General features: G+C 37.6%; 1 protein-coding gene and 1 non-coding gene across 2 annotated transcripts; one reads left to right on the forward strand and one right to left on the reverse strand.

Annotated features, from left to right (window-relative positions):
* Positions 1 to 8124: 8124 nt before the first annotated feature.
* On the forward strand, positions 8125 to 8230 carry LOC119983229. Its single transcript, XR_005464577.1, has one exon. It is a non-coding gene; the product is annotated as a small nucleolar RNA R71 (small nucleolar RNA).
* A 4044-nt stretch (positions 8231 to 12274) lies between these two features.
* On the reverse strand, positions 12275 to 20238 carry LOC119982400 (zinc finger CCCH domain-containing protein 5). Its single transcript, XM_038825747.1, has 9 exons — positions 19718 to 20238; positions 18654 to 18797; positions 18415 to 18552; positions 18083 to 18241; positions 15711 to 15803; positions 15162 to 15278; positions 14994 to 15068; positions 14627 to 14808; positions 12275 to 13848 (listed from the first exon to the last, which is right to left on the reverse strand). The coding sequence occupies exons 1-9, from the start codon at positions 20108 to 20110 to the stop codon at positions 12798 to 12800; spliced, it is 2352 nt and encodes a 783-aa protein (XP_038681675.1). The 5' UTR covers positions 20111 to 20238; the 3' UTR covers positions 12275 to 12797.
* Positions 20239 to 23525: the final 3287 nt, after the last annotated feature.

Genomic DNA, 23525 nt, shown 5'->3' on the forward strand with positions numbered 1-23525 from the left:
ACTAGCAAGTCAGACTTCTAAGAACACTAAATAGAGTACAACAGTACACATTGATGATTTGGAATTGCTCAACTCTCTCCATCGGTGACCATTTCACATTTTTGTACCATTTCAAACATAACTTGGTCTATTCACATCGTTACCTTACGAAACATTGAACGAAAGCTAAACTAGCAAGTCAGACTTCTAAGAACACTAAATAGAGTACAACAATACATGTTGATGCTTTGGAATTGCTCAACTCTCTCCATAGACGAGCATTTCTCCTTTTTGTGCAATTTCAAACATAACTTGGTCTATTCACATCGTTACCTTACGAAACGTTGAACGAAAGCTAAACTAGCAAGTCAAACTTCTAAGAACACTAAATAGAGTACAACGATACACATTGATGCTTTGGAATTGCTCAACTCTCTCCATGGATGAGCATTTCTCGTTTTTGTGCAATGTCAAACATAACTCGGTCTATTCGTATGTTTACCTTACAAATCGTTGAACGAAAGCTAAACTCGTAAGTCAGACTTCTAAGAAGGCTAAATAGAATTCAACGGTACACATTGATGCTTTGGAATTGCTCAACTCTCTCCATAGACGAGTGTTTCTCGTTTTTCTACAATTTCAAACATCACTTGGTCTATTCACATCGTTACCTTATGAAACGTTTAACGAAAGCTAAACTAGCAAGTCAGACATCTAAGAAGACTAAATAGAGTACAACGGTACAGATTGATGGTTTGGAATTGCTCCACTCTCTCCATAGATGAGCGTTTCACATTTTTTTTCCATTTCGAACATAACTTGGTCTATTCGCACCGTTATCTTACGAAACGTTGAACGAAAGCTAAACTAGCAAATCAGACATCTAACAACACTAAATAGAGTACAACGGTTCGCATTAATTCTTTGGAATTGCTCAACTCTCTCCTTACACAAGTATTTCACGTTTTTATGCCATTTCAAACATAACTTGGTCTATTCGCATCGTTACCTTATGAAACGTTGAACGAAAGCTAAACTAGCAAGTCAGACTTCTAAGAACACTAAATAGAGTACAACAATACACATTGACGCTTTGGAATTGCTCAACTCTCTCCATCGATGAGCATTCCTCGTTTTTACGCTATTTGAAACATAACCTGGTCTATTCGCATCGTTGCCTTACAAAACATTGGATGAAAGCCAAACTAGCAAGTCAGACTTCTAAGAACATTAAATAGAGTACAACGGTATGCTTTGATGCTTTGGAAATGCTCAACTCTTTCCATAGATGAGCATTTCACGTTTTTGTACCATTTCAAACATAACTTGGTGTATTCGAATCGTTACCATACGAAACGTTGAACGAAAGCAAAACTTGTAAGTCAAACTTCTAAGAACACTAAATAGAGTACAACGGTACACATTGCTGCTTTGGAATTGCTCAACTCTCTCCATAGACGAGCGTTTCTCGTTTTTGTGCAATTTCCAACATAACTTGGTCTATTGGCATCGTTACCTTAGGAAACGTTGAACCAAAGCTAAACTAGCAGGTCAGACTTCTAAGAACACTAAATAGAGTACAACGGTAGACATTGATGCTTTGGAATTGCTCAACTCTCTCCATAGATGAGCGTTTCACGTTTTTGTGCCATTTCAAACATAACTTGGTCTATTCGCATCGTTATCATACGAAACATTGAACAAAAGATAAACTAGCAAGTCAGACTTCTAAGAACACTAAATAGAGTACAACAGTACACATTGATGCTTTGGAACTGCTCAACTCTCTCCATAGATGAGCGTTTCTCCCTGTGCAATTTAAAACATAACTTGGTCTATGTAAAACGTTATCATACGAAACTTTGAACGAAAGCTAAACTAGCAAGTCAGACTTCTAAGAACACTAAATATAGTACAACGGTACACATTGATGCTTTGGAATTGCTCAACTCTCTCCATAGATGAGCGTTTCACATTTTTGTGCCATTTCAAACATAACTTGGTCTATTCGCATCGTTACCGTACGAAACATTGAACGAAAGCTAAACTAGCAAGTCAGACTTCTAAGAACACTAAATAGAGTACAATGGTACACATTGATGCTTTGGAATTGCTCAACTCTCTCCATAGATGAGCATTTCATGTTTTTGTGCCATTTCAAACATAATTTGGTCTATTCGCATCGTTACCGTACGGAACGTTGAATGAAAGCTAAACTAGCAAGTCAGACTTCTAAGAACACTGATTAGAGTACAATAGTTCATATTGATGCTTTGGAATTGCTCAACTCTCTCCATAGAGGAGCGTTTCGCTTTTTTGTGCAATTTCAAACATAACTTGGTCTATTCACATCGTTACCTTACGAAACGTTAGACGAAAGCTAAACTAGAAAGTCAAATTTCTAAGAGCACTATATAGAGTACAATGGTACACATAGATTCTTTGAAATTTCTCAACTCTCTCCATAGATGAGCGTTTCACGTGTTTGTGCCATTTCAAACATATTTGGTCTATTCACATCGTTAATTTATGAAACGTTAAACGAAAGATAAACTCGCAAGTCAGACTTCTAGTAACACTAAATAGAGTACAACGGTATACATTGATGCTTTGGAATTGCTCAACTCTCTCCATAAACGAACGTTTCATGTTTTTGTGCAATTTCAAACATAACTTGGTCTATTCGCATCGTTACCTTACGAAACGTTGAACGAAAGCTAAACTAGCAAGTCAGACTTCTAAGAACACTAAATAGAGTACAACGGTACACATTGATGCTTTGGAATTGCTCAACTCTCTCCATAGACGAGCGTTTCTCATTTTTGTGCAATTTCAAACATAACTTGGTCTATTCAAAACGTTACCTTACGAAACGTTGAACGAAAGCTAAACTAGCAAGTCAGACTTCTAAGAACACTAAATAGAGTACAATGGTACACATTGATGCTTTGGAATTGCTCAACTCTCTCCATAGGTAAGCGTTTCACATTTTTGTACCATTTCAAACATAACTTGTTCTATTCCCGTCGTTACCATACGAAACATTGAACGAAAGCCAAACTAGCAAGTCAGACTTCTAAGAACACTAATGAAAATGCCCAAATATAACATTTCATTGATGAACAAAGATGTACATTGAGGTTGGAAAATAAGAGTGTGCAATAACAGGAATGCTTGAGAGCTTGAAAGTTTGATTGTTTGAGAGTTTGAGCCGATAGGTTGAGATTTGTGTTTGTTTTGATGTGTGTCTATGTCATAACTTCGCTCATATCAGCTAGAAAAATGGTCACGACTGCGGTGGCCCGAAATTCACTCCATTATGCTCCATCTTCTTCAATCGTCTCTTCTAGAAGCTTCATTGATAAGGATTTAATTACAAGCGCACAAATCGCACAAGTAATAAAGAGGTGAGTAAATTATCGTTTCCACTAGGGATGTGTTGGCAATAGAAATCAATGTCAAACTAGTAACAACTACACAAATTGGGGAAAGGTATTGTGGTTTGTTTTGATTTTTAACTAAACCAATTAAAAAGAACAAAGACAACTCAAACACAAGTATGAAATCAAGGATGGAAAGCGCTAGGTTACTTAACGTCACCTCACCTATCCAATTCAATTCCCTTGGTCCCTTAATCCCTAATTCCTCTCTCTATAATGACAATCGATTTTCTAACCTATTCAATGTTCTATTCCTAGATACATCAAACGTATTTTCAATATAAATCCCTGTTATTCCTAACAATCGGATTAATATATCAAAAACCCATTAAGAACTATGAAAATCATTTAACGATTGCATAAGTCACAAACCTATATTCTTATGGTTCATGCACCCCATGTCATCTATGGCTTGAGGCAAACCCAAGATATCTCCTTCCGGTCTCAATATAGGCAACAAATCAATTGAATGATAGCCAAACATTCAAAAGCATTAATCACACCCATAGACAATCAAGAGAAAGAGAGAAATCAAGAAATAAGGAAACCAAGTTTATTGAATCTTCAAGGTTTGGTTACATTAAGACCCTAGTAAGAAATCTAGCCACTCATGGAAGCAAAATACATCATTAAACAAAGGAAATCAACCATAGAAACTATGATAGAAAAGGAGAGAAAAAACCCCCTTGTAGACTCTTTTCTTCTCCAAGCTCCAATGGTAGCTCCAAACTCTCCAATGGTGGTAGAATGTGTGAGAATGTGTGAGAGTCCCTCTAAAACCCTAAAAACTATCTATTTATACTTCCCTAAACTCCCATGTCGTTTCTCATACAAGTTGGGGTCGTTTTGGTTCGAACCCACTTGAATTTGAAGTTTTTTCGCGAAATTTGCTGTGCTGTGAATAGTAACTCCGATCGGTCGGGAATATTTCTGATCAATCGGAAATACAATCTGTCTCCATGAATTTTTGGGTTTTTTGACAGGACCGATCGATTAGGAATGGCTCTGATCAATCGGAAATCAGTTATGGACTCCAAATCTTCATTTTGCACTCTTTTCCTCCATTTCTTTCCTTGGCACCTACAATATGCAAATATAGCTTTCTTAGGCAATGTCAACTCCTAATCAACTCAAAATGGGATGAACTTATGTGTAAAGGATGCACAAATGTATGTATATATTTGGCACATCAAACACCCCCACACTTAACCTTTGCTTGTCCTCGAGCAAATTGAGAATGAATAAGAGAAAGGAAAAGTATTTTCTGTTAAGCTCAAATGAAAAATAAAATAACTAAGACTAACTCTAAATAAGAAACTAATCTATGCCACTTTCGTAGGGCTCACGATGACACTTAGCATGTGCCACAAGCCTTTAAACCCCTAGGTGCTCCTAGTAGGAGGAGTTGTGTCTCCTGAGGGTTTACCAGAATGATACCCACAAACATTAAACAACTTCAATGCCAAAATTAATGTCATCAACAAGAGTATAAAATGGATTCTCAATTGCAAACTTATCCACACTAACAAACCAAGCATTAGGGCATTCAAATCAATAAAAGCATTCCTTCAAGAATCTTATCCCATCCACATTGCTTGTAATTTCAAGAAATGATGCACATAATGGATTTCACTTGATATTTGGCTTCAAAGTGACATAAACAATGGCCATGTAGTCTTCCAAGAACAATAAGAATCAAAGAGTAAATACAATGAGCATTTATTCAAACTTCATTCTTATTCACATTTTTTTTTCTTTTTCTTCTCAAAGGTGACTTGTGCAATGTTCAACCTCCTTAAGCTTTTTAAATAACCCATGTAACGAGCTTTTGACCAACGACTCCCAATCCAGTTGGCTTAGGGCACTAGGTGTCAAGACACCCCAACGGATCTAATTACCCGAGTCAAAAAGACTACGAGGTTAAACTAGTCACCAAGGTACTCTAACATTCATTTCCTACCTTTTACGTGAAACTCATTGCTTGCTAGGCAAGAGGCCCGGTTACTCAGCAGAAAACTTATGAAAGAAACCATTTATTCATAAACACAAATTTTTTTTTTCTCTTTTCTATTCTTTTCTTTTCTATATATTTTTTTTCTTTTTCAGTGCTCAAGTAGTGCTACTTAGAATCAAATTGATCTCACACAACTACAAATGCCAAAGTCAAGTCATATTTCATACCCCACAATCAAGTGTTCCATATTCACAAAAGCACAATGGACAAAACAATTTTCAAGATAGGAAGACTCAATTGGAAAGAATGTCCATAGCAAGATTCATCCATGCTTCAAAGATCACAAAATTCATACAAATACACTCAAGAATGACATGGCATAAGGCATTTGAAGTCAACAATTTTATTTCAAGCAAAAACTAGAAAAACCTAAATTTCCACCCCCACACTTAAAATATGCAATGTCATCAATGCATGGAGTAGGTGAAAGTAAAACTAAAAAGATAGGGATAGAACAATATGACCTGGGTTGTCTCCCGCAAGCGCTTAGTTTAGAGTCTTCAGCCCGACCTCCCTTTGTGAATTCAATCGGGATCCTTGAGGGTTGTGGTGCAAACTCCCCTTGATGGCTTCTTAGGATTAACATTGGATTGCTTAGGTGCCATGCAAGGAGCACAAGCCTTCATCACCACCTCTTCCTTAGGATAGGCATTTTTCTTCATTTTCTTGGTCTTCCTCTTCTTCTTTTTCTTCTCCTTGGGATCTTCAACTTGAGACTTTTGAACTTCAATTTCATCTTGGGAGGGTACCTTAGGAACTTCATGCTCATCCTTGGAATTTTTGCCTAGAAGAACTTCCACTGGAATATATGGAACTTCCTTCTCAAGAGTGTCGGGGATGACCATGTCAATATGCTCCACTTGGAGGCATTGTTGAGAAACCTCCTCTTGCCTTCTATTGCCAAATACTTTAAAAGTGATTTGGTCACCTCCCGCACCTCTCAAAGTAAGCTTCCTTTTTTCAACATCTATCAAAGCTCTCCCAGTGCTCAAGAATGGCCTTCCCAAGATTATGGGAGTAGTAGGGTTGGCCTCCATATCCAAAATAAGAAAATCAACCAGGAAATGAGCTCACCCACCTTTACTAACACATCCTCCACTATGCCAAGAGGGTACTTTATAGATCTATCCACCATTTGCAAGGACACCATGGTTGGACTAATCTCTTTCACTCCAATTTGCTTCGCAACCGACAATGACATCAAATTGATACTAGCTCCAAGATCACACAAGGATCTCTCAATCAAGGTGTTACCTATAGTGCATGGGATTGTGAAACTTCCCAGATCTTCTTGTTTAATTGGGAGTTTCCTTTGCATAATGGCACTACACTCTTCGGTTAGTTGAATCTTTTCATGCTCCTTCAATCTCCGCTTCTTGGATAAGATCTCCTTCATAAACTTGGCATAGCAAGGAATTTTCTCTAAGGCCTCGGCAAATGGGCTGTTCACTTTAATCTTTTTGAATACCTCTAAGAACTCAGAGAATTGATCATCTTTTTTTTTGTTGCTCTTTAACCTTTGAGGAAATGGAATTGGAGGCACATAAGCCTTGACTGGAGTTGCACGGAGAGAACTATCAGGCCAATCGGGCTCAACTGCATATCGTGGCTGCGCATCTTTCACTTTCACAGAAACTGGAACAGGCCGATCGATCGGTTGGGGCTCTGATCGATCGAAACTAGCCTCTGGTAAAATTTCACGAAAAAGGCCTGATCGATCGGGAACCCCCTCCGATCGATTGGAAATTGTCTCTAGACATTTTTCAGCTTCCTTGCTCCCCTGTTTTCTTGCACTTCTCCTCCTCCTGCAAAATTTTCGACTTTTTGGTATCTATATCAAAAGCATTTTTAACCACCTTACCAGTCCGGAGAGTGATTGTCATGCATTGCTCCTTCTCCTTCCCTTTTGGATTCACCTCCGATTGGCTTGACAATGTACCTTTTTCTCTATATGACAAAGTGTAAGCTATTTGCCCTATTTGTACCTCAAGATTCCTGATGGAAGTTCCATAGTTTTGCATCAAAGTTGCTTGAGCTTGTAGAGCGGCATCGGTTTTGCTCATGTATTGCTCCGTCCTTGTCATAAATTGGGAGGTATGAGTTATAAGTGTCTCTAGGCCTCTGGTTAGCTTTGAGAACATCTCATCAAGATCTCTCTTCTTCTCTTGGGACTGCACTAGATGTTGAGGATTTTGCACATTTTGAGTATTGCTCCAAGAGAAGTTAGGGTGATTCCTAAATCCCCGATTATAAAAGTTGGAATAAGGATCATTGCGGGATTGATTGAAGTTGCCTCCCACAATGGTATTCGCATGCTCACTAGAGTTTGATGGAGACGCAATAAGACATACCTCCGTAGGATGACCACCACTACAATAATCACAAGAAACATAGGTAGGAGTGTTTTGGATAGCATATACCCCTTAAGCTTGATTCATAGACAATGCATCAATCTTCTTTGCCATAATAGCCAAGGTAGATATAACTTCATCATCTCTACAACTTCCCCCATGTTTTGGATTCCCCCCCATCGAGGACCAAGAGTTAGTGGTTTTGGCCACTTTTTCAAGTAATTCCCTAGCCTCATCTTGATTTTTGGTCATAAAAAAACCTCCCGCAGCCGCATCAATAGTCTCCTTAGTATGCATACTCAACCCATTATAGAAAGCTTGGTACACAACCCATTCCGAAAGGCCATGATTTGGGCAACTTTGAATGATTCCTTTAAAGCGCTCCCAAGTCTCATAAAATGATTCAAGATCCTTTTGGGCAAAGGACATGATATCCGCCCTAATTTGCACCGCCTTGGCCGGAGGAAAGAATTTCGCTAAGAATTGCTCCGCCATCTCATCCCAAGTGGTGATAGAATTTGGAGGCAAGGACATCAACCATCCCTTAGCCTTGTCCCTCAAAGAAAATGGGAATAACCTCAACAAGATAGCATACTTAGAAGCTCCATTAATCCCAAAAGTAGTGCACACATGCAAGAAAGAGCGAAGATGGACATTGGGTTCTTCATTAGGAAGACCATGGAAAATCACCTAATTAGAGATAATGTTGATGATAGCCGGCTTGATCTCGAAATTAGTGGCATTGATAGGAGGATAGCGGGTGCTTGAAGGATTTGTGTCCCAAGTAGGCCTAGCACAATCCTCAAGAGAGCGAGGGTCAAATTGCCTAGAAGGGCCTTCAACCTCATCACCACCATTTCTTCCATTAGCGCCTCCACCATTACCATTGCCTTCATTAACATTTACGTCACCACCTAACTCACCAACATTCCCCCTTCCTTGATTGTCTCCGACGACTACCATTTGATTATTAATAAGCTCCCGTCTAAAATTGAGAAGAGTCCTTTCAATCTCCAAATCAATAGCAATTAATTCCGGATTAAGAAAATGTCTTCCCAAGCTCATACACAAGAGAAAGAATTCTGCAGAAAAACAAAAACCAATTAACACAATTGAAAACCAAATTTGACACAAAATATAATTGCCTCAATCCCCGGCAACAGCGTCAATAACTTGATATGGATTTAATTGCAAGCGCACAAATCGCACAAGTAATAAAGAGGTGAGTAAATTATCGTTTCCACTAGGGATGTGTTGGCAATAGAAATCAATGTCAAACTAGTAACAACTACGCAAATTGGGGAAAGGTTTTGTGGTTTGTTTTGATTTTTAACTAAACTAATTAAAAAGAACAAAGACAAATCAAACACAAGTATGAAATCAAGGATGGAAAGCACTAGGGTACTTAACGTCACCTCACCTATCCAATTCAATTCCCTTGCTCCCTTAATCCCTCATTCCTCTCTCTATAATGACAATCAATTTTCCAAACTATTCAATATTCTATTCTTAGATACATCAAACGTATTTTCAATATAAATCCCTATTATTCCTAACAATCGGATTAATATATCAAAAACCCATTAAGAACTATGAAAATCATTTAACGATTGCATAAGTCACAAACCTATATTCCTATGATTCATGCACCCTATGTCATCTATGGCTTGAGGCAAACCCTAGATATCTCCTTCCGGTCTGAATCTAGGCAACAAATCAATTGAATGATGGCCAAACATTCAAAAGCATTAATCACATCCATAGACAATCAAGAGAAAGAGAGAAATCAAGAAATGAGGAAACCAAGTTTATTGAATCTTCAAGGTTTGGTTACATTAAGACCCTAGTAAGAAATCTAGCCACTCATGGAAGAAAAATACATCATTAAACAAAGGAAATCAACCATAGAAACTAGGATAGAAAAGGAGAGAGAAAACCCCCTTGTAGACCCTCTTCTTGTCCAAGCTCCAATGGTGGCTCCAACCTCTCCAATGGTGGTAGAATGTGTAAGAATGTGTGAGAGTCCCTCTAAAACCCTAAAAACTATCTATTTATACTTCCCTAAACTCCTATGTCGTTTCTCATACAAGTTGGGGTCGTTTTGGTTCGAACCTACTTGAATTTGAAGTTTTTTCGTGAAATTTGCTTTGCTGTGAATAGTAACTCCTATCGATCGGGAATATTTCCGATCAATCGGAAATACAATCTGTCTCCATGAATTTTTGGGTGTTTTGGCAGGTCTGATTGATAAGGAATGGCTCCGATCGATCGGAAATCAGTTCTGGACTCCAAATCTTCATTTTGCACTCTTTTTCTCCATTTCTTTCCTTGGCACCTACAATATGTAAATATAGCTTTCTTAGGCAATATCAAATCCTAATCAACTAAAAATGAGATGAACTTATGTGTAAAGGATACACAAATGTATGTATATATTTGGCACATCATCCATGTCTCTAGAAACTCTCTCCATGCTGTTGAATTCGTGCAGAAAATAGTTCTCCATGATAATAGGCAACTAAGCAACCAATCACCTTGTAAATAGGAACAAACCCATGTTTGTAGGAACAAACCAATAACTGATCTTGTCTCCATGATTTTGCACCTAATACAGGCCAGATAAATCACTAATTAACGGCCCATACCATGCAACTAAGCTCGGCCCAAATAACCTCACTCTGTCCCGCCCATGCAATCAAACTGTAGCCAAACCTCCAATACTTCTGTCAAGCCCACATTCTAACCTTAGCCCGGCCCATAAGCCTGCACAAATATGGTGTAAACACCATAATTATTAAATTTTTAAACCAGATACTTATGTGAAAAATAGGTATTTATAAAGAGATTTTCTGCTAGACTTATGTGTCCAACATTTGTCAAAATAGACTTATTTGGCATTTCCCCTTTCGGAAAATGCCATTTAAATACCCACTTGACAATTGTTGGAAACATAGGTCAAACGAAAATTATCTTTTCCATATTAGTACCTTTTTTCACACGAGTACCCTTCTTCTTCAATAGACATGGATCTAAAAAATATCGAGATCTAAACACCTACTCTCCATCTTTACCATTGCCACATTTGCCTCCATCTCCACCATTGTCATTGTCCACCTCCGTCTCCCACCGTCACCATCACTCCTCCACAACCATCGCACCTCTACAATCATCTTCTTCATTTTCGTATTCTTATTCTTCTTATTTTTATTAGTCTTTGTTTTCATCTTCATCTTGTTAGATCTGAAGATGTAATATGCGATTTTAGATTATAATTTGAGATTTGAGTTCATATATGAGATCATACAGATATGAGATCGTATGTTACTGTTTTAATATTACTACATATCTGAGATCATATGTTACTGTTGTAAAAATTAATATTAGATTAATATTTACCTACGTTATCATGTTAATGTATTGGTGTTGTGATATAGAACCATGTACTATAGATCAGGTATTTTTTTAAGGTCATTTGATCCAGCAAGAAATATGACGAGTTTGTTTATTACGTTATTATTTGAAATAATGACATGAACATGTCTGAATGATTTTGTAGAACTTGACAGATTAATTATTTCATATCCAACACTCATAAACTCAAGAAAATTCTGAATGAAAATCATGTACCCGACATCTACGCCTAAATGAAAATAAGGAAGAATAGAAACAATATATCTAAAATATTTTAAGCTTTAAATTGTGAGAAAATAGATCTATAGATCTATAGAGAGAGAGAAGGAGAGAAGAAGAAGAAGATGATGACGAAGAAAGAGAAAAATAGAATAAAGAAGAGAGAAGAAACAAACAAAGAAGAAAGAAATAAAAGAAACAAAAGAAAGATGTTGGGGTATAAAGGTAAATGATCATTTCATAGGTAATTTTATGTCATTGTGTTTTTTTGTTAAATGTCAGTGTTCAAAAGTACACTAATGAGTACCGGTTTGACATCGTCCCTTAGAAAATTTAGCATTCATGGGTCATCAAATTTTACTCTTACAAGTGCTCTAACAATGCTCCGCCCCTGGTCTTAAAAGTAGGACTGCGGCTCTCCTTCTCCAGAGCTCGCCTTTCTTCTTCTTCTAGGATTTGTTTTCCCCTTCATCCGTCTTCTCAGGGTCGCAATTGGATTAAAAGTGGTCTATTTCCTCGTCCATAAAATACCCTCTTGTTTCCCTACGGCCAAGCTCGCCAACAGGAAGCTATTGGAACGCATCGAGGATTTTTCATTTTCTGTGTTTTTGTAAGGATAGTCTCTTGCTATCAACTCTGCAATTCGATCAAGTATATCTCTACCGAATTCATCAAGTTAGAAACCACCTCCATCGCTTGCCCCCAGGGCTCGAAAGCAACGCCAACTCACTTACCAACCTACTAGCAGAAGAAACAGAGAAGAAAAGCACACACTTTGATTTTATCCAGGGTGAATTACTCTAAATCCTTTCGATCATCTCTTTGACCAATAGAATAGGTAAAAAAAAAAAAACTAAGTAGCAATTAAAATGGGGATTGGGGATTACTTAAATGTCGCCCTGGTCAAGCATGTACTCGTTTTAAAGGACAGATGGTTAACATGGTCCGGAGACCATTTACTAGGGATTCAAAACAAACTTGTTTTTAGATACATAAGCTGACTAATGGTGCTCAAGAATTCAGAAATAGTGTCGCCAATAAATTATCCAGAATGCCGGCAAATACCACATTTTATCCAACACTTCTATCTAACCAAAGTGCTTGCCACCGGGATCATATCTTCCACGATTACCTCTAGCGAGTATATTTGTATTCCTGGTAAGACATGCGCACAAGAATCAGCTCTCTTAATAGAGCACCTGATAATTCTTGTGTGAAATTCAATTGGTGACAGCTTTCATAATCACTACTTGGAAACTTAATTCTCTAATTGTTGTGCTTTGCAAAAGTATTTTCAGAATTATCTTCTTTAGATTCTGAACCATGTTTCCCACCAATTCAGTCATCATGGAAGTAATATGAACTGGCATTATCTGACTTATTTCATCCATCATATCGACTGGGACTTCCACACCCAATCCACTCAGTCATAGCAGCTTCTCTTTCAAATTCTGGCACAGAAGTTTTAGGATCCCAACGATCCTGGTTGCTGATATCCCCAGATGTAGATACAACTGATCCACATCGATCATCAGATATTATACTATGCAAGTTCTCCCCCAAATGTCTTGCTGCTTTTCTTAGACTATCTGAGTTGTGCCTCGGATGTCTACTTTTAAGATTGAGGTGTTTTTGCTTGTCTTTGTCCAACTGATCCTCACTATAATGAGTATCATGAGTCCTGTCGCAATCTGGAGATTCAGAAACTCTATTATCTCCAAAAACTCTATTTCCGTGTTCCGATTTTTTGCTTCGACAGACATGATGCCCACCTCCAAGTTTCCTGCTATCTGACCACTTTTCTTTATCAGCATCATGAATATTCCTACTACTATCCATGAAATCGTCTGGGTATCCTAATTTGCTCCGTAGTCTTGTACTTTTCACCGATCGACTATGATGCCTTTCTTTGTGTCTGTCCCTTTCCAATTTAGATCCGTTAACTTCATAAGTTCTCTTTCTATCTCCAGTATCATCTGCTGCAGGACCTTCTCTCTGTTCTCTAGATCTCTTGATGCGACCACGGTATCTGGATATGTCCCTGTCACTATCTGACAAATCCATAATCGAATCAGCTTCATGGGTCCTCTTCTTGGTGCCCCCATAATCACTTGAGCATTGTGGTACGTTATTATGGGCTTTGGAGGTTTTGCCTCTATGACCATGACGTCTATCTCTGTCTCTGATTTTGTCCAGGTCCATTTTCCCATCCAACAAGCCTTCAGAGTTAGCATTGTGGATTGTGCTCTCACGATATTCTTCTTCAACACTTGAATTCTCTTCCCATAGTTTCCCGTTAAAAGGTTTCGATCTCCTTCTATCATGACTTGTGTGCTGGGGATGACATGAGTCATCTTCATCATCGTCATCATCCTCCCGGCTTCTACCGTATAAATGATCCACTTCTCTGGATCTAGATCTTCTTGTACGATTCCTGCAAGGGAAAATAATGAAACTGTGAAAGGCCATTGAGAATCCTAAGATTGAGTGAAGGGAAAAAATAAAATATGCAAGACAAAAAAATGAAAACCATGGTTCCTTTCCAACAAGGTTTGAATTAGCTATAGATCAGAAATGCTATGTCCAACCCGAATTGCACGTAAGACATAGTTATGGTAGCTTGCAAATATCAAAATTAAAATTCAAAGTCAAACCTCATTGAACCTTTATCCATTTGATTATAAAGTACAATAAAAAGAAAGTGGGAACTAAAAAAGGCAATCCGCCACAAGATGGACTTCATAAACATAGATCAATTTAAAAAGCTGGTAAGCTAATCTACTAAGATAAAATAGCAGAGTAATCTATAAACCAATGGAAAACAGATTCAAAGTACTTATTCTCCATTTCTTTCTGATAAACACAAAGTCACCTATAGTAGCAATTTCTTATCAGATACAAAAGGCTGCAATGTTCACAAGACCAACAACGTTATGGGCAGTATCCAAACCTATATTACAAATTACCAAATGCAGCAAACAGCCTCAGTTAACCAAATATTCAAAGCTAGATGGAGAAAAAAGAAAGGCGCATAGCCTCTTGTATACCAAGAAGCCAAGGGAAACGTGTCTACGAGATGACATTGACCCATGCTTGTCCACACAATGTGGAAGCCTAGGATAAAAAACCAATGCAATGTAAATCAGAAAGCATAGAAGAAGATAAAGAAATTCAGGAACCAAGCATCACATGCACAGGATGTACAAGCACACCTGTCAGAATGTTCTAGGTGCATCATCTTCTCGTACCCAGAATCATCAGAATAACCAAATAAAGCATCCATCTTTTTCACCCAATAACTTGGTGGTGGTTTATCCCAATCAGCCCACTCATAATCTCCACCAGGATTGTGGAAACAGTGGATAAAATTGCAAGCAGTTCCATGAGAACAACCCTGTTAAGATGCAGCAGGAATATTATCAATAAATATGGCGAAGGGCTCAATACAAGTGATACTCATTCAAAGAAAAAAAATAGTATAGTTCTTTAGGTAAAATTAGAAAGCATGATGAAAATCTAAAGATAGGTAAGAGAATATGATTCACTCGATCAAAGTAAAGAAAACGGGGCACATTGTACCTTAAGCCTTGACTTCATATATTCACCACATATAGCAACCTTCCATCTAGTCACATTGACAAATTCACACATTACCTGTTGAAAAACTTGCCCAGTGAACGATACTACTTTGAAAACATTTTCAACCACCATACATGTTGTACTTCAAGTTGAAGGATATTTCAATACCTGTTTGCCGGCAAAGTAGCGCCCATTGATAGAATGATATGCAAGAATGGCAGAATCTAATGACTTGTACTGGACATACGCATTTCCCCGCAAATGGAATGATCCATTTCTACAAACCTGTTAATAATTCTTGATTATACAAGGAGAAAGTGTAACAGGTATTCGATCCACTAGAGCGAAATTACCTCTTTTGAACTGAAACAAGAAAGAGCTCAAACCACCCTTACAAAAGAAAGGACAGAAAGAGAAGCTACAAGGCAGCCCATGAGAAAAGTAAAAAAAAAAATAAACAGAGAAACAAATAAATGCATCTCTGCAAGTAATAAGTTTGAAGAGCCACCAAAACAAGTAACATTCAAAGAAGGGGTGCGATATTCTTCCTTTTCAGTTAATACCCAAAATTATCAAACACGCGTAAAATAATAAATTGCACGAAGGACCACAGGAGCTTGTAAAATACTTAAAAACAGTAGAGGGGCAAAGGGTTTCAAAACCCGAGAAGGAATCTGTTAAGGACACCAATGGCTGCCGCAAAATATAGATACCAACCTTGAAATTCACTATTTCCCCAAATTTCAAAAACTCGGTATGCACATCCTCATAAAATTCTTCATAGCAGCGTTCTACCTCTTCATCAGTATACTGAAACGAGAGACATCAAAATGAAACCAAGAGCAAATGTAAGAGCCCCCATTATGCAGACAATGAATTGAAAAAGAGAGAGCAGAACATATTTAGAAGCCACATCCAATGTAGTTTAATTTGGAATTCAACCACGATTCTGCACAATACAGTTTGAGAAGTACGAAGATAAACAAACAGAGAACAAAAGAAGAAACGTTTGATAAATACATATATTCAGTAAAAAGAAGCTAACTAGGAATAGTAGCTACCAAATGTATTTACGTAGCAACCAACAAGATAAAATCAATCTCCTAGTAGAATTGACATCAAGAGTTTATGCATTGTAATGATGACCACAGACTTTTTGCATTTTGAATCAGAATTTCCAATAAAAGAAAAATGGCAAAATTTACTGCCATGTTGAGACAACCAAAAAGCCATTTGAAACATAATCATGTGTAATAGTAGCTTCAATCAAGAACATGGATAAATATGATACCTTAAATCCATGAAAACTATTAGAATTCCCATCTCATGTACAAATGCGACAAGATTAGGCAACATTGTTCTCACTGACCTAAGCAGTAGATACAACATGCACTAATAAATGGCATTCATTGCAAAAATATGATGGAAGCAAAAATGCGGGTGACAGAAAGATGGATTTTTTTCCCTTTTAGTATTATTTGCCCCTTTCTCACACATTCTCCAGCTCACAGCATCTACGAATGGTGCTTGCAATCTAAAACCTTGAGAGGTCATTTCTGTTATCAGAAACACAGCATGGCCGCCCAGGGAGATACTTGCCACCAACAAAGTACTAGTTGTTATGGAGTAGCAACTTGTAACGGAAGAACACTGCATTCTTTGAACTATTCAAAAGATTTATGATCCAAACTAAGTATAGAGAATCCTAACCCTAAATATCTTTCTGAAAATTGGAACGTGCTTCCAGTAGATGGAACACAAATACAGTTATTCAGGAATGAGGTGGGACAAGGAACTTCTCTAAGAATGTAATATAGCATGAAGCTCACAAAAAGAAAAACAATATCACATTTCCAAGATTAGAAAAGACCTGCTATTTAAAACTTACAAAAAAGACTAGCGAGAAAAAAATAAACCAAAGAAAGAAGAAAGGAAATTGAATGACAATTGAAAAAATGAATTACCATGTAAAATATAAAAAATTAAGCATGTAACCAAAAGATGAAGATTTTTTCTACTAAGCACTCTCCTGTTTGCTAAATAGGATACAGAGCATTTAATATCTTCAACTCCACTCAAACCACGGGCAATACCATGAACCTCCATCAAAGTGATTCTTGAGAAGCACATCTAATTTTTCAAGTCAAAGAACAGCAATAAAGGTTTCACAGTGAAAAGAAATGATATCATGGTACACTGCTGAACAAAGATAAGAATAGAATATAATATCAACCACAAAAAGAATCACGAAAATTGAAGAAAGTAAACCAACTTCAGAATAACAAAAATTAAAAAATAAAAAATCGAAGATAGATACAAATATTAGGCTACGCTTCACCTAAGCCAACTGAATCTATTAGGCAACATTAGTTCTTAAGGTTATCATCTGAATATTATATAGGAAAAAAAAAAAGAAAAAGGAAGAAAAAGGCTATCATCCTTAGCAGAGCAGCTAAGAAAATTTTAAGCTCATAAAAGCATTGCCGATCATATCCAGCAAGATGTAAAGCACTTGAGAGCCAGCCAGTTCTCTTCACATACAAAATGCTAAAATATTTATGGCTAAACCCATTTCAAAAAGTCAACGACAATGGAGCAATGTGCCAGTACTTATAAGGACGCCATAAAAGCATCAATGCACCAAATACAGACCTCTAGCCCCTCATCTTGCTCCCAAGCAAGGCTGGGCCAATTGTACATATTCTTCATAAGCAATGTGCATGACTTATCAGGATAAAAATGAACTCCATGGTATCCTTCACCTAACCCAATTGAATCTATTAATGCAACATTAGCTCTTGAGGCTATCATCTAACTATGATATAGCAAAACACAAAAAAAGAAAGAATAAAAAGGCTGTCATCCTTAGCAGAGCAGCTAAGAAGATTTTAAGCTGATAAAGGCATTGCCTATCATATCAGCAAGATGTAAAGTATTTGAAAGCCAGCCAGTTTTCTCATACAGAAGACCCATTTCGTCTTACGCTACAATATTTATAACTAAACCAATTTCACAAAGTCGATGACAATGGAGCAATTTGCCAGTACTTATAAGGATACCATAAGAGCATCAATGCACCAAATACAGACCTCTAGCCCCTCATCTTGCTCCCAAGCAAGGCCGGGCCCATTGTACATATTCTTCATAAGCAGTGTGCATGACTTATCAGGATAAAAATGAACTCTACTGCAGCGCTGACCAAACCGACAAGCTCCAGTCTTTAAATGAAAAGGACAATGAGCTTTATCCTGCAACATACAACAAAAGACTAGAGATTACCATCTTTCTTGATCACAATCAGAAACAAACAAAACATTATATACAAGAACTATCAGATGGCTCAAGGTTATCATGGAAATTTAACTGCCAAATAATGAACTCGTCTGGGGGTGCACTAATGGGAGCAGATAAAAAGACATACTTGTTCTGTCCCAAAATTTGGTACTTGTTGGGCAACATTCTCAAGTGCGTCTTGTGCTGACACCAGAGAGGGATTCTGGTATTCAGCAAAAGCTTCAGATTGTGGAGGAAGAGGATTTGACGTAGGCCTTTCAGAATCCTGCAAATAGATAATACACAATGTGGTTAAAATCACATCACATAGTAGTCCATACTATAAGTCTATAACTAAACTAAAGATTGCCACCAATGTAGCTTTACCTCTTTCCAACATCGTTGGTCAGCATTCTTCTTTGGTACCTTCACTTTTTTCTTCCTGACAATTATCTCATTTCCAAGCCAGATGATTTCTGCTGGCCCTTCTTCTGCATATTCCCAGTCATCATCCTCATCACACTCATCCTCCTTTTCACCAATCAAATTTACTATATCACCATCAAATGCGAACAATTCATAATAAAAACAAAAAGAAAGAAAGAAAAGTACCCACATCCTAATCTCACAGTTTCTCAGCAACCAAACAAAATTCACTGATAAAATTGTGCCATTGCATTACAGAATGAATGGTGACACTAAAGAACTGAAGATCACACAAGATTTTTCTCTTTCCTATCCAACAGCCAGCAAGTATGAAGCTAAAAACTTTTTCTCAGCACTCACACCAATTGCATCATATAGTCTTTTCCAAAACTATTCCAGCTAGCGTGAGTTCAACAAGTGCTAATATATCAACAACAGTACAGTGGTAGAGTTGCAAGGGTGCAACCTAGAGGTCACAATTTTAATTCCTAGAAACAGCCTCAGCCTCTCCACATAGTATGTGAGGCTAAGTTCTGCATACATCTTGTCTATACTACCTAGCCCTTTGGGGGAGCATTGTTTACCTTTAGGACCAGCAGCAACCAAAAAGTAACTCAAGTAGAAACAAATATAATGACAAGAAATTTGACTAAAACAAAACATTAAATCAAATTTTAGAACCACGAACTCTATTTTCTTTTCCCTTCACGAACTTTAGCAGCAGCCAATATTTACCAAACACATGATGGACTTTTCTTCTTCGAGAGAAAAAATTTGAATAGAAATTGAATAACCAAACAGAACTCAGAGTCATCACATACAAAGAGAAGAAAGAACTAAAATAAAAATTTTGCAGTGCCTACTGCCTAGAACCCTCCATTGCTACTTCAAAAGTGGTATTGCAGCACAAAATTTATTTTCCAATCGTTAAAAGGCGATGGGGAATCGAACCCTCGAAATTATTCCTCCACATCTTCTCGGAAACAAAAGGAAGTCGAGTACCTTTATATTAAACCTAACATTACCTGTTTCCTCCTCTTAGACTCCCTTTCTTCTTCTTCTTCTTCTTCTTCTTCTTCTTCTAGAGTCTTTCTCCTCTTCTCTTCTTCTTCCTCTTGGATTCTCTTCTTCCTCTCCATGGCCTCCATCCACGCCCTCTCTCGCTCTTCAAACTCCTTCCGCTCCCTCTCCATCCTCGTTCTCTCCTCCTCTTCCATCATCGTCGCCCTTCTCTGCTCCTCTGGATCATTCAGTGTCGCTTCTTCCTCCTTCTTCTCTATCTCCGCCATCTCCCGCCTCGCTTGCTTCCTCTTCTGCTTCTTCCACACTTTACGCTTCTCCTTCCGGCTCATCTTCTTCTCGTCGTTTTCCCTCTCTCCTTCGTCTTGCTCCACTTCGCCTACAGCTGCTTCGGCCATTATGGAATCGTCGGTATCGCAGGATTCGTTTCTGTAAGTTTCGGGAGAAGGTAATCCAGGAATTTTTATTGAGGTTTGAGTCTTTGAGATGGGTGAGAGAGTGCGCTCGGTGACCCGGAGAAGCACAACTAATATTAATATGAGGGGGTCAGCGGTAGGGGCGAATGCTGGGATATGTGGTTAGGCGCACGGTCCTAGTTCGACTCCCCCAATATTCCACAAAAACACCTTGGGCCACTGGGGCTTGCATGGTCGTCAATCTCAAGGCTCGTGGGATTAGTCGAGATGCGTAAAAACTGGCCCGAACACCCATGTTAATCTAAAAAAAATATGAAGGGTCAGGTTAATAAAAAAAAAAAGGTATATATATGTGTGTGTGGGTTGTTACACTTTTAACCCTCAAAACATTTTTTTTTAACTCTCAAAACCATCCTCAGCCATTTGTCATTTCATGACCATCATGATCAAAAAACTGAGTACATAAGTCTAAAAACCATCATCCAGAGATTACAAAACCATCATCTAGAGTCTAAAACAGTAAGTTAAACTAAAAATTAATAACATAACAGAAAACTGTAGGCTAATGTTAAATCTTTCATTGTAGTCGTCTAAGTAAACATCTTAACAGAGAGTACAAAAACCATCATCCAGTTCATCAAAAACCATATATCATCAAAAATCTAGCATCTCTTATTGTCATTCCCGCAAAAAAAATAAAAAGGCAATATAATCATGTTCAGTTTATCATAATGAATTAAATTATAAGAAAAAAACAAAGATATACCTCAAGTAAAGGACAATTCCTCTTGTCATGCGACTGTCCTTCTAGGCCGTAATCATTGTGATGACGTCAAAAATAGGCCTGACCCTACTAGACGAATCAGTTAGTCAGACCAAGTTCTTCCTTCCTGATCGGTTGCCTTCCTTTCTGCACAATTAGCAAACGTAAGCTTAGGTAGGGCCCCGAGGGTGTGCTCGGGGGGACCTCTCCGACGCTCAAGTCAGTACGGTACTAAACTTGGGAGGATGGCTCGCTATTTGGAGCTCTGCCTCTTGCTCAGTAAGTAAATTTGAGTGCAGTTAGGATCTTTACATAAGGGCAGAGGTTCCCCTTTTATATGAGCTTGAAGTGTTTGAGTTGTAGTAAGAGTCAGACTCTCTCTCATTGGCTTTCCAGAGGGTTTCTTGAAGGGTAAATTCCATCCGTATCACTCTCCCAAAAGGAGTTGGACTCTGTTGAGGGTTGGTGTCCTATTGGGACTCTTCATTGTATGACTTGGTATATACCTACTTCGGTCATGTAAGGACATTACCAAGGCAACACTTCAGCGTGATAGAAGCCGGGTCAGATGCATTGATTTCAGTACATAATTTTTAGAGGAACCGAAATGGGTACTTCGGTTATGGCCGAAGTGTACCTTTCGGCTCTCCCTTCATCCGGACCCAGCTGGCACTTCAGTTGTCACGTGTCCTAGTTTTATTGGTGGGGTAATTTTGGTATTATCACATTGCAACGTCTAGGATTCTTCTTACTAGCCTTTTCTTTGTCTCCTTTGAGCCGCTTACAACAACCTTTTGCCCTTACCTTATCAGGCTCATTGATGACAGGTTGTGAAAGACCAATACTGGGTGCAAAAGATTGTCCCCTATCATTCAGAGTCATTGCATTCATATTGGTATCAAGGGACTCCAATGCATCATAGCATTCATATTGGAATTTTTTCAACGCTTACTTGGGGAACATAATTTATTTCATTAGACGATGAGGAACCCATGTTCATAGCAATACCATCCATACTTAGAAATCTCCTACATTTTTCAAACCACAATCATGTTTAACAAAAAAAAAAAGCAGAATTCAATAACAATAATTTTCTAATTCAAAACAAGCACATACCAAAAAAAACAGAATTCAATAAAAATAATTTTCTAATTAAAAACAAGCACATACGGGATCATTATATTCCAATTTAAACAACCATTATATTCCTACAGATACAATAATATCTTCCTACACTACATATCATCAATCATCAATCATCAATCATCAATCAATATATATATAATGGAAGTCTCAAGGATGCTTCCCCTTGAATTGTGGAGAATAGCAAAGAGAGGGGTAAAAAGCTTCCCCTTAATTGTGGGAAAATCATCAATGTTAATAATAAGGACCCACCAAAAATTAAATAAACATAATATTAAATAAGTTAATTACGGGAAAATCAATGCTATTTCAATGATAACCACTTAAATGTGTATAAATACTATTAGGAACAATAAAGTGATAAAAGAGGTAAAATAATGAAAAGTAATTGCTAAGCATCAATTAAATGTGTATAAATACTATTAAGAACAACAAAAAGTGTTAAAAAAATGGATAAAATAATGAAAAGTAACGGCTAAGCAATTGAACAATCATAATCATATAATTAATATAAGTGTATTACAAAATACTGAAGTGCTTTAGAAGCTGTTACATCTATTTCTGTATGGCTCAAACTCTTGCCACATGTAATAAAATAAAATAAAATCAAAGTTGTGTTAAGAAACGCTTTCATCAATTATCTCCATTTTCTACAATTCAAGCTCTGTTGTTCATCATGATAATAAAATATCAAAAAGTTGTCAAAAATCTTTATTTTTTAAATTAATTATGTGTCGCGCGAAGCTCGAGTATGCAACTTGTTCAATCATATATCTACTTCCAATTTAAGAAAGTCGAAGCTCTAACCCTGTAGCCAAGTGAGAGTAGAGAAGTTGTATTCGGATTACCTGGATGATAGAGATTTGAGGACCAGTTGAACACGGATGAAAAATGAATACGGATAGGCATGGGAATTAGATGGGATGTGGTAATCAGATGACGTGCCTTCGTCGGCTTCCTGACCGGACCTCTATTTTGAGGTTCTAATACCATCTAATTAGGGGGTTCTAGTATCTTAGGTAATGTATTTATGTTTAAATAAGTTAATTTTACTCTTATAGTTGCTTCTCTTTGGTTTTGTAGAAAATATGATTAAACCGACAAAGTTGGAAGCTCTCGGGACTGAAAATAAGTGCATAGAGATGAAGAATTGTCCGGACACCTTCATTGGATGTTCGGATAGTTGAATCCAAGGGCAAAAAGGTCAAAGAATCATGAAGCCACAGCAAAAAAATGAAAATCTGCACAAACTGTCCAAACACCCTATAATCTGTCTGGACAGTTGGAACCAGAAGGTTTAATCTTCCACACAGATTTCAACCGTCCGGACAGTTGCCCAATTTATGCATTCCGAGAATGATTAATTGAGCTGGGTTTTTGGGTATTTCTCAAATGTAACCAATGGAATAAAGCTTTGTAAGGGTAAATAGGTCATTATACTTGTAAAAAGAGGGGAAAACCCAAAGATTTGAGTTTTCTTTTCTCATTCAT

This window comes from Tripterygium wilfordii, chromosome 17, assembly GCF_013401445.1.
Source record: "Tripterygium wilfordii isolate XIE 37 chromosome 17, ASM1340144v1, whole genome shotgun sequence".
Taxonomy (NCBI): domain Eukaryota; kingdom Viridiplantae; phylum Streptophyta; class Magnoliopsida; order Celastrales; family Celastraceae; genus Tripterygium; species Tripterygium wilfordii.

Bases quoted from the DNA above. Each gene is read 5' to 3' on its own strand.
- LOC119982400 (XM_038825747.1), bottom strand. From the start codon at position 20,110: ATGGCCGAAGCAGCTGTAGGCGAAGTGGAGCAAGACGAAGGAGAGAGG. The intron at 15,279-15,710 runs GTTGGTATCTAT...AATTATTAACAG, and splicing joins GGGAAATAGTGAATTTCAAG to GTTTGTAGAAATGGATCATT. The intron at 13,849-14,626 runs GTGTGCTTGTAC...TTTCCCTTGCAG, and splicing joins CACCTAGAACATTCTGACAG to GAATCGTACAAGAAGATCTA.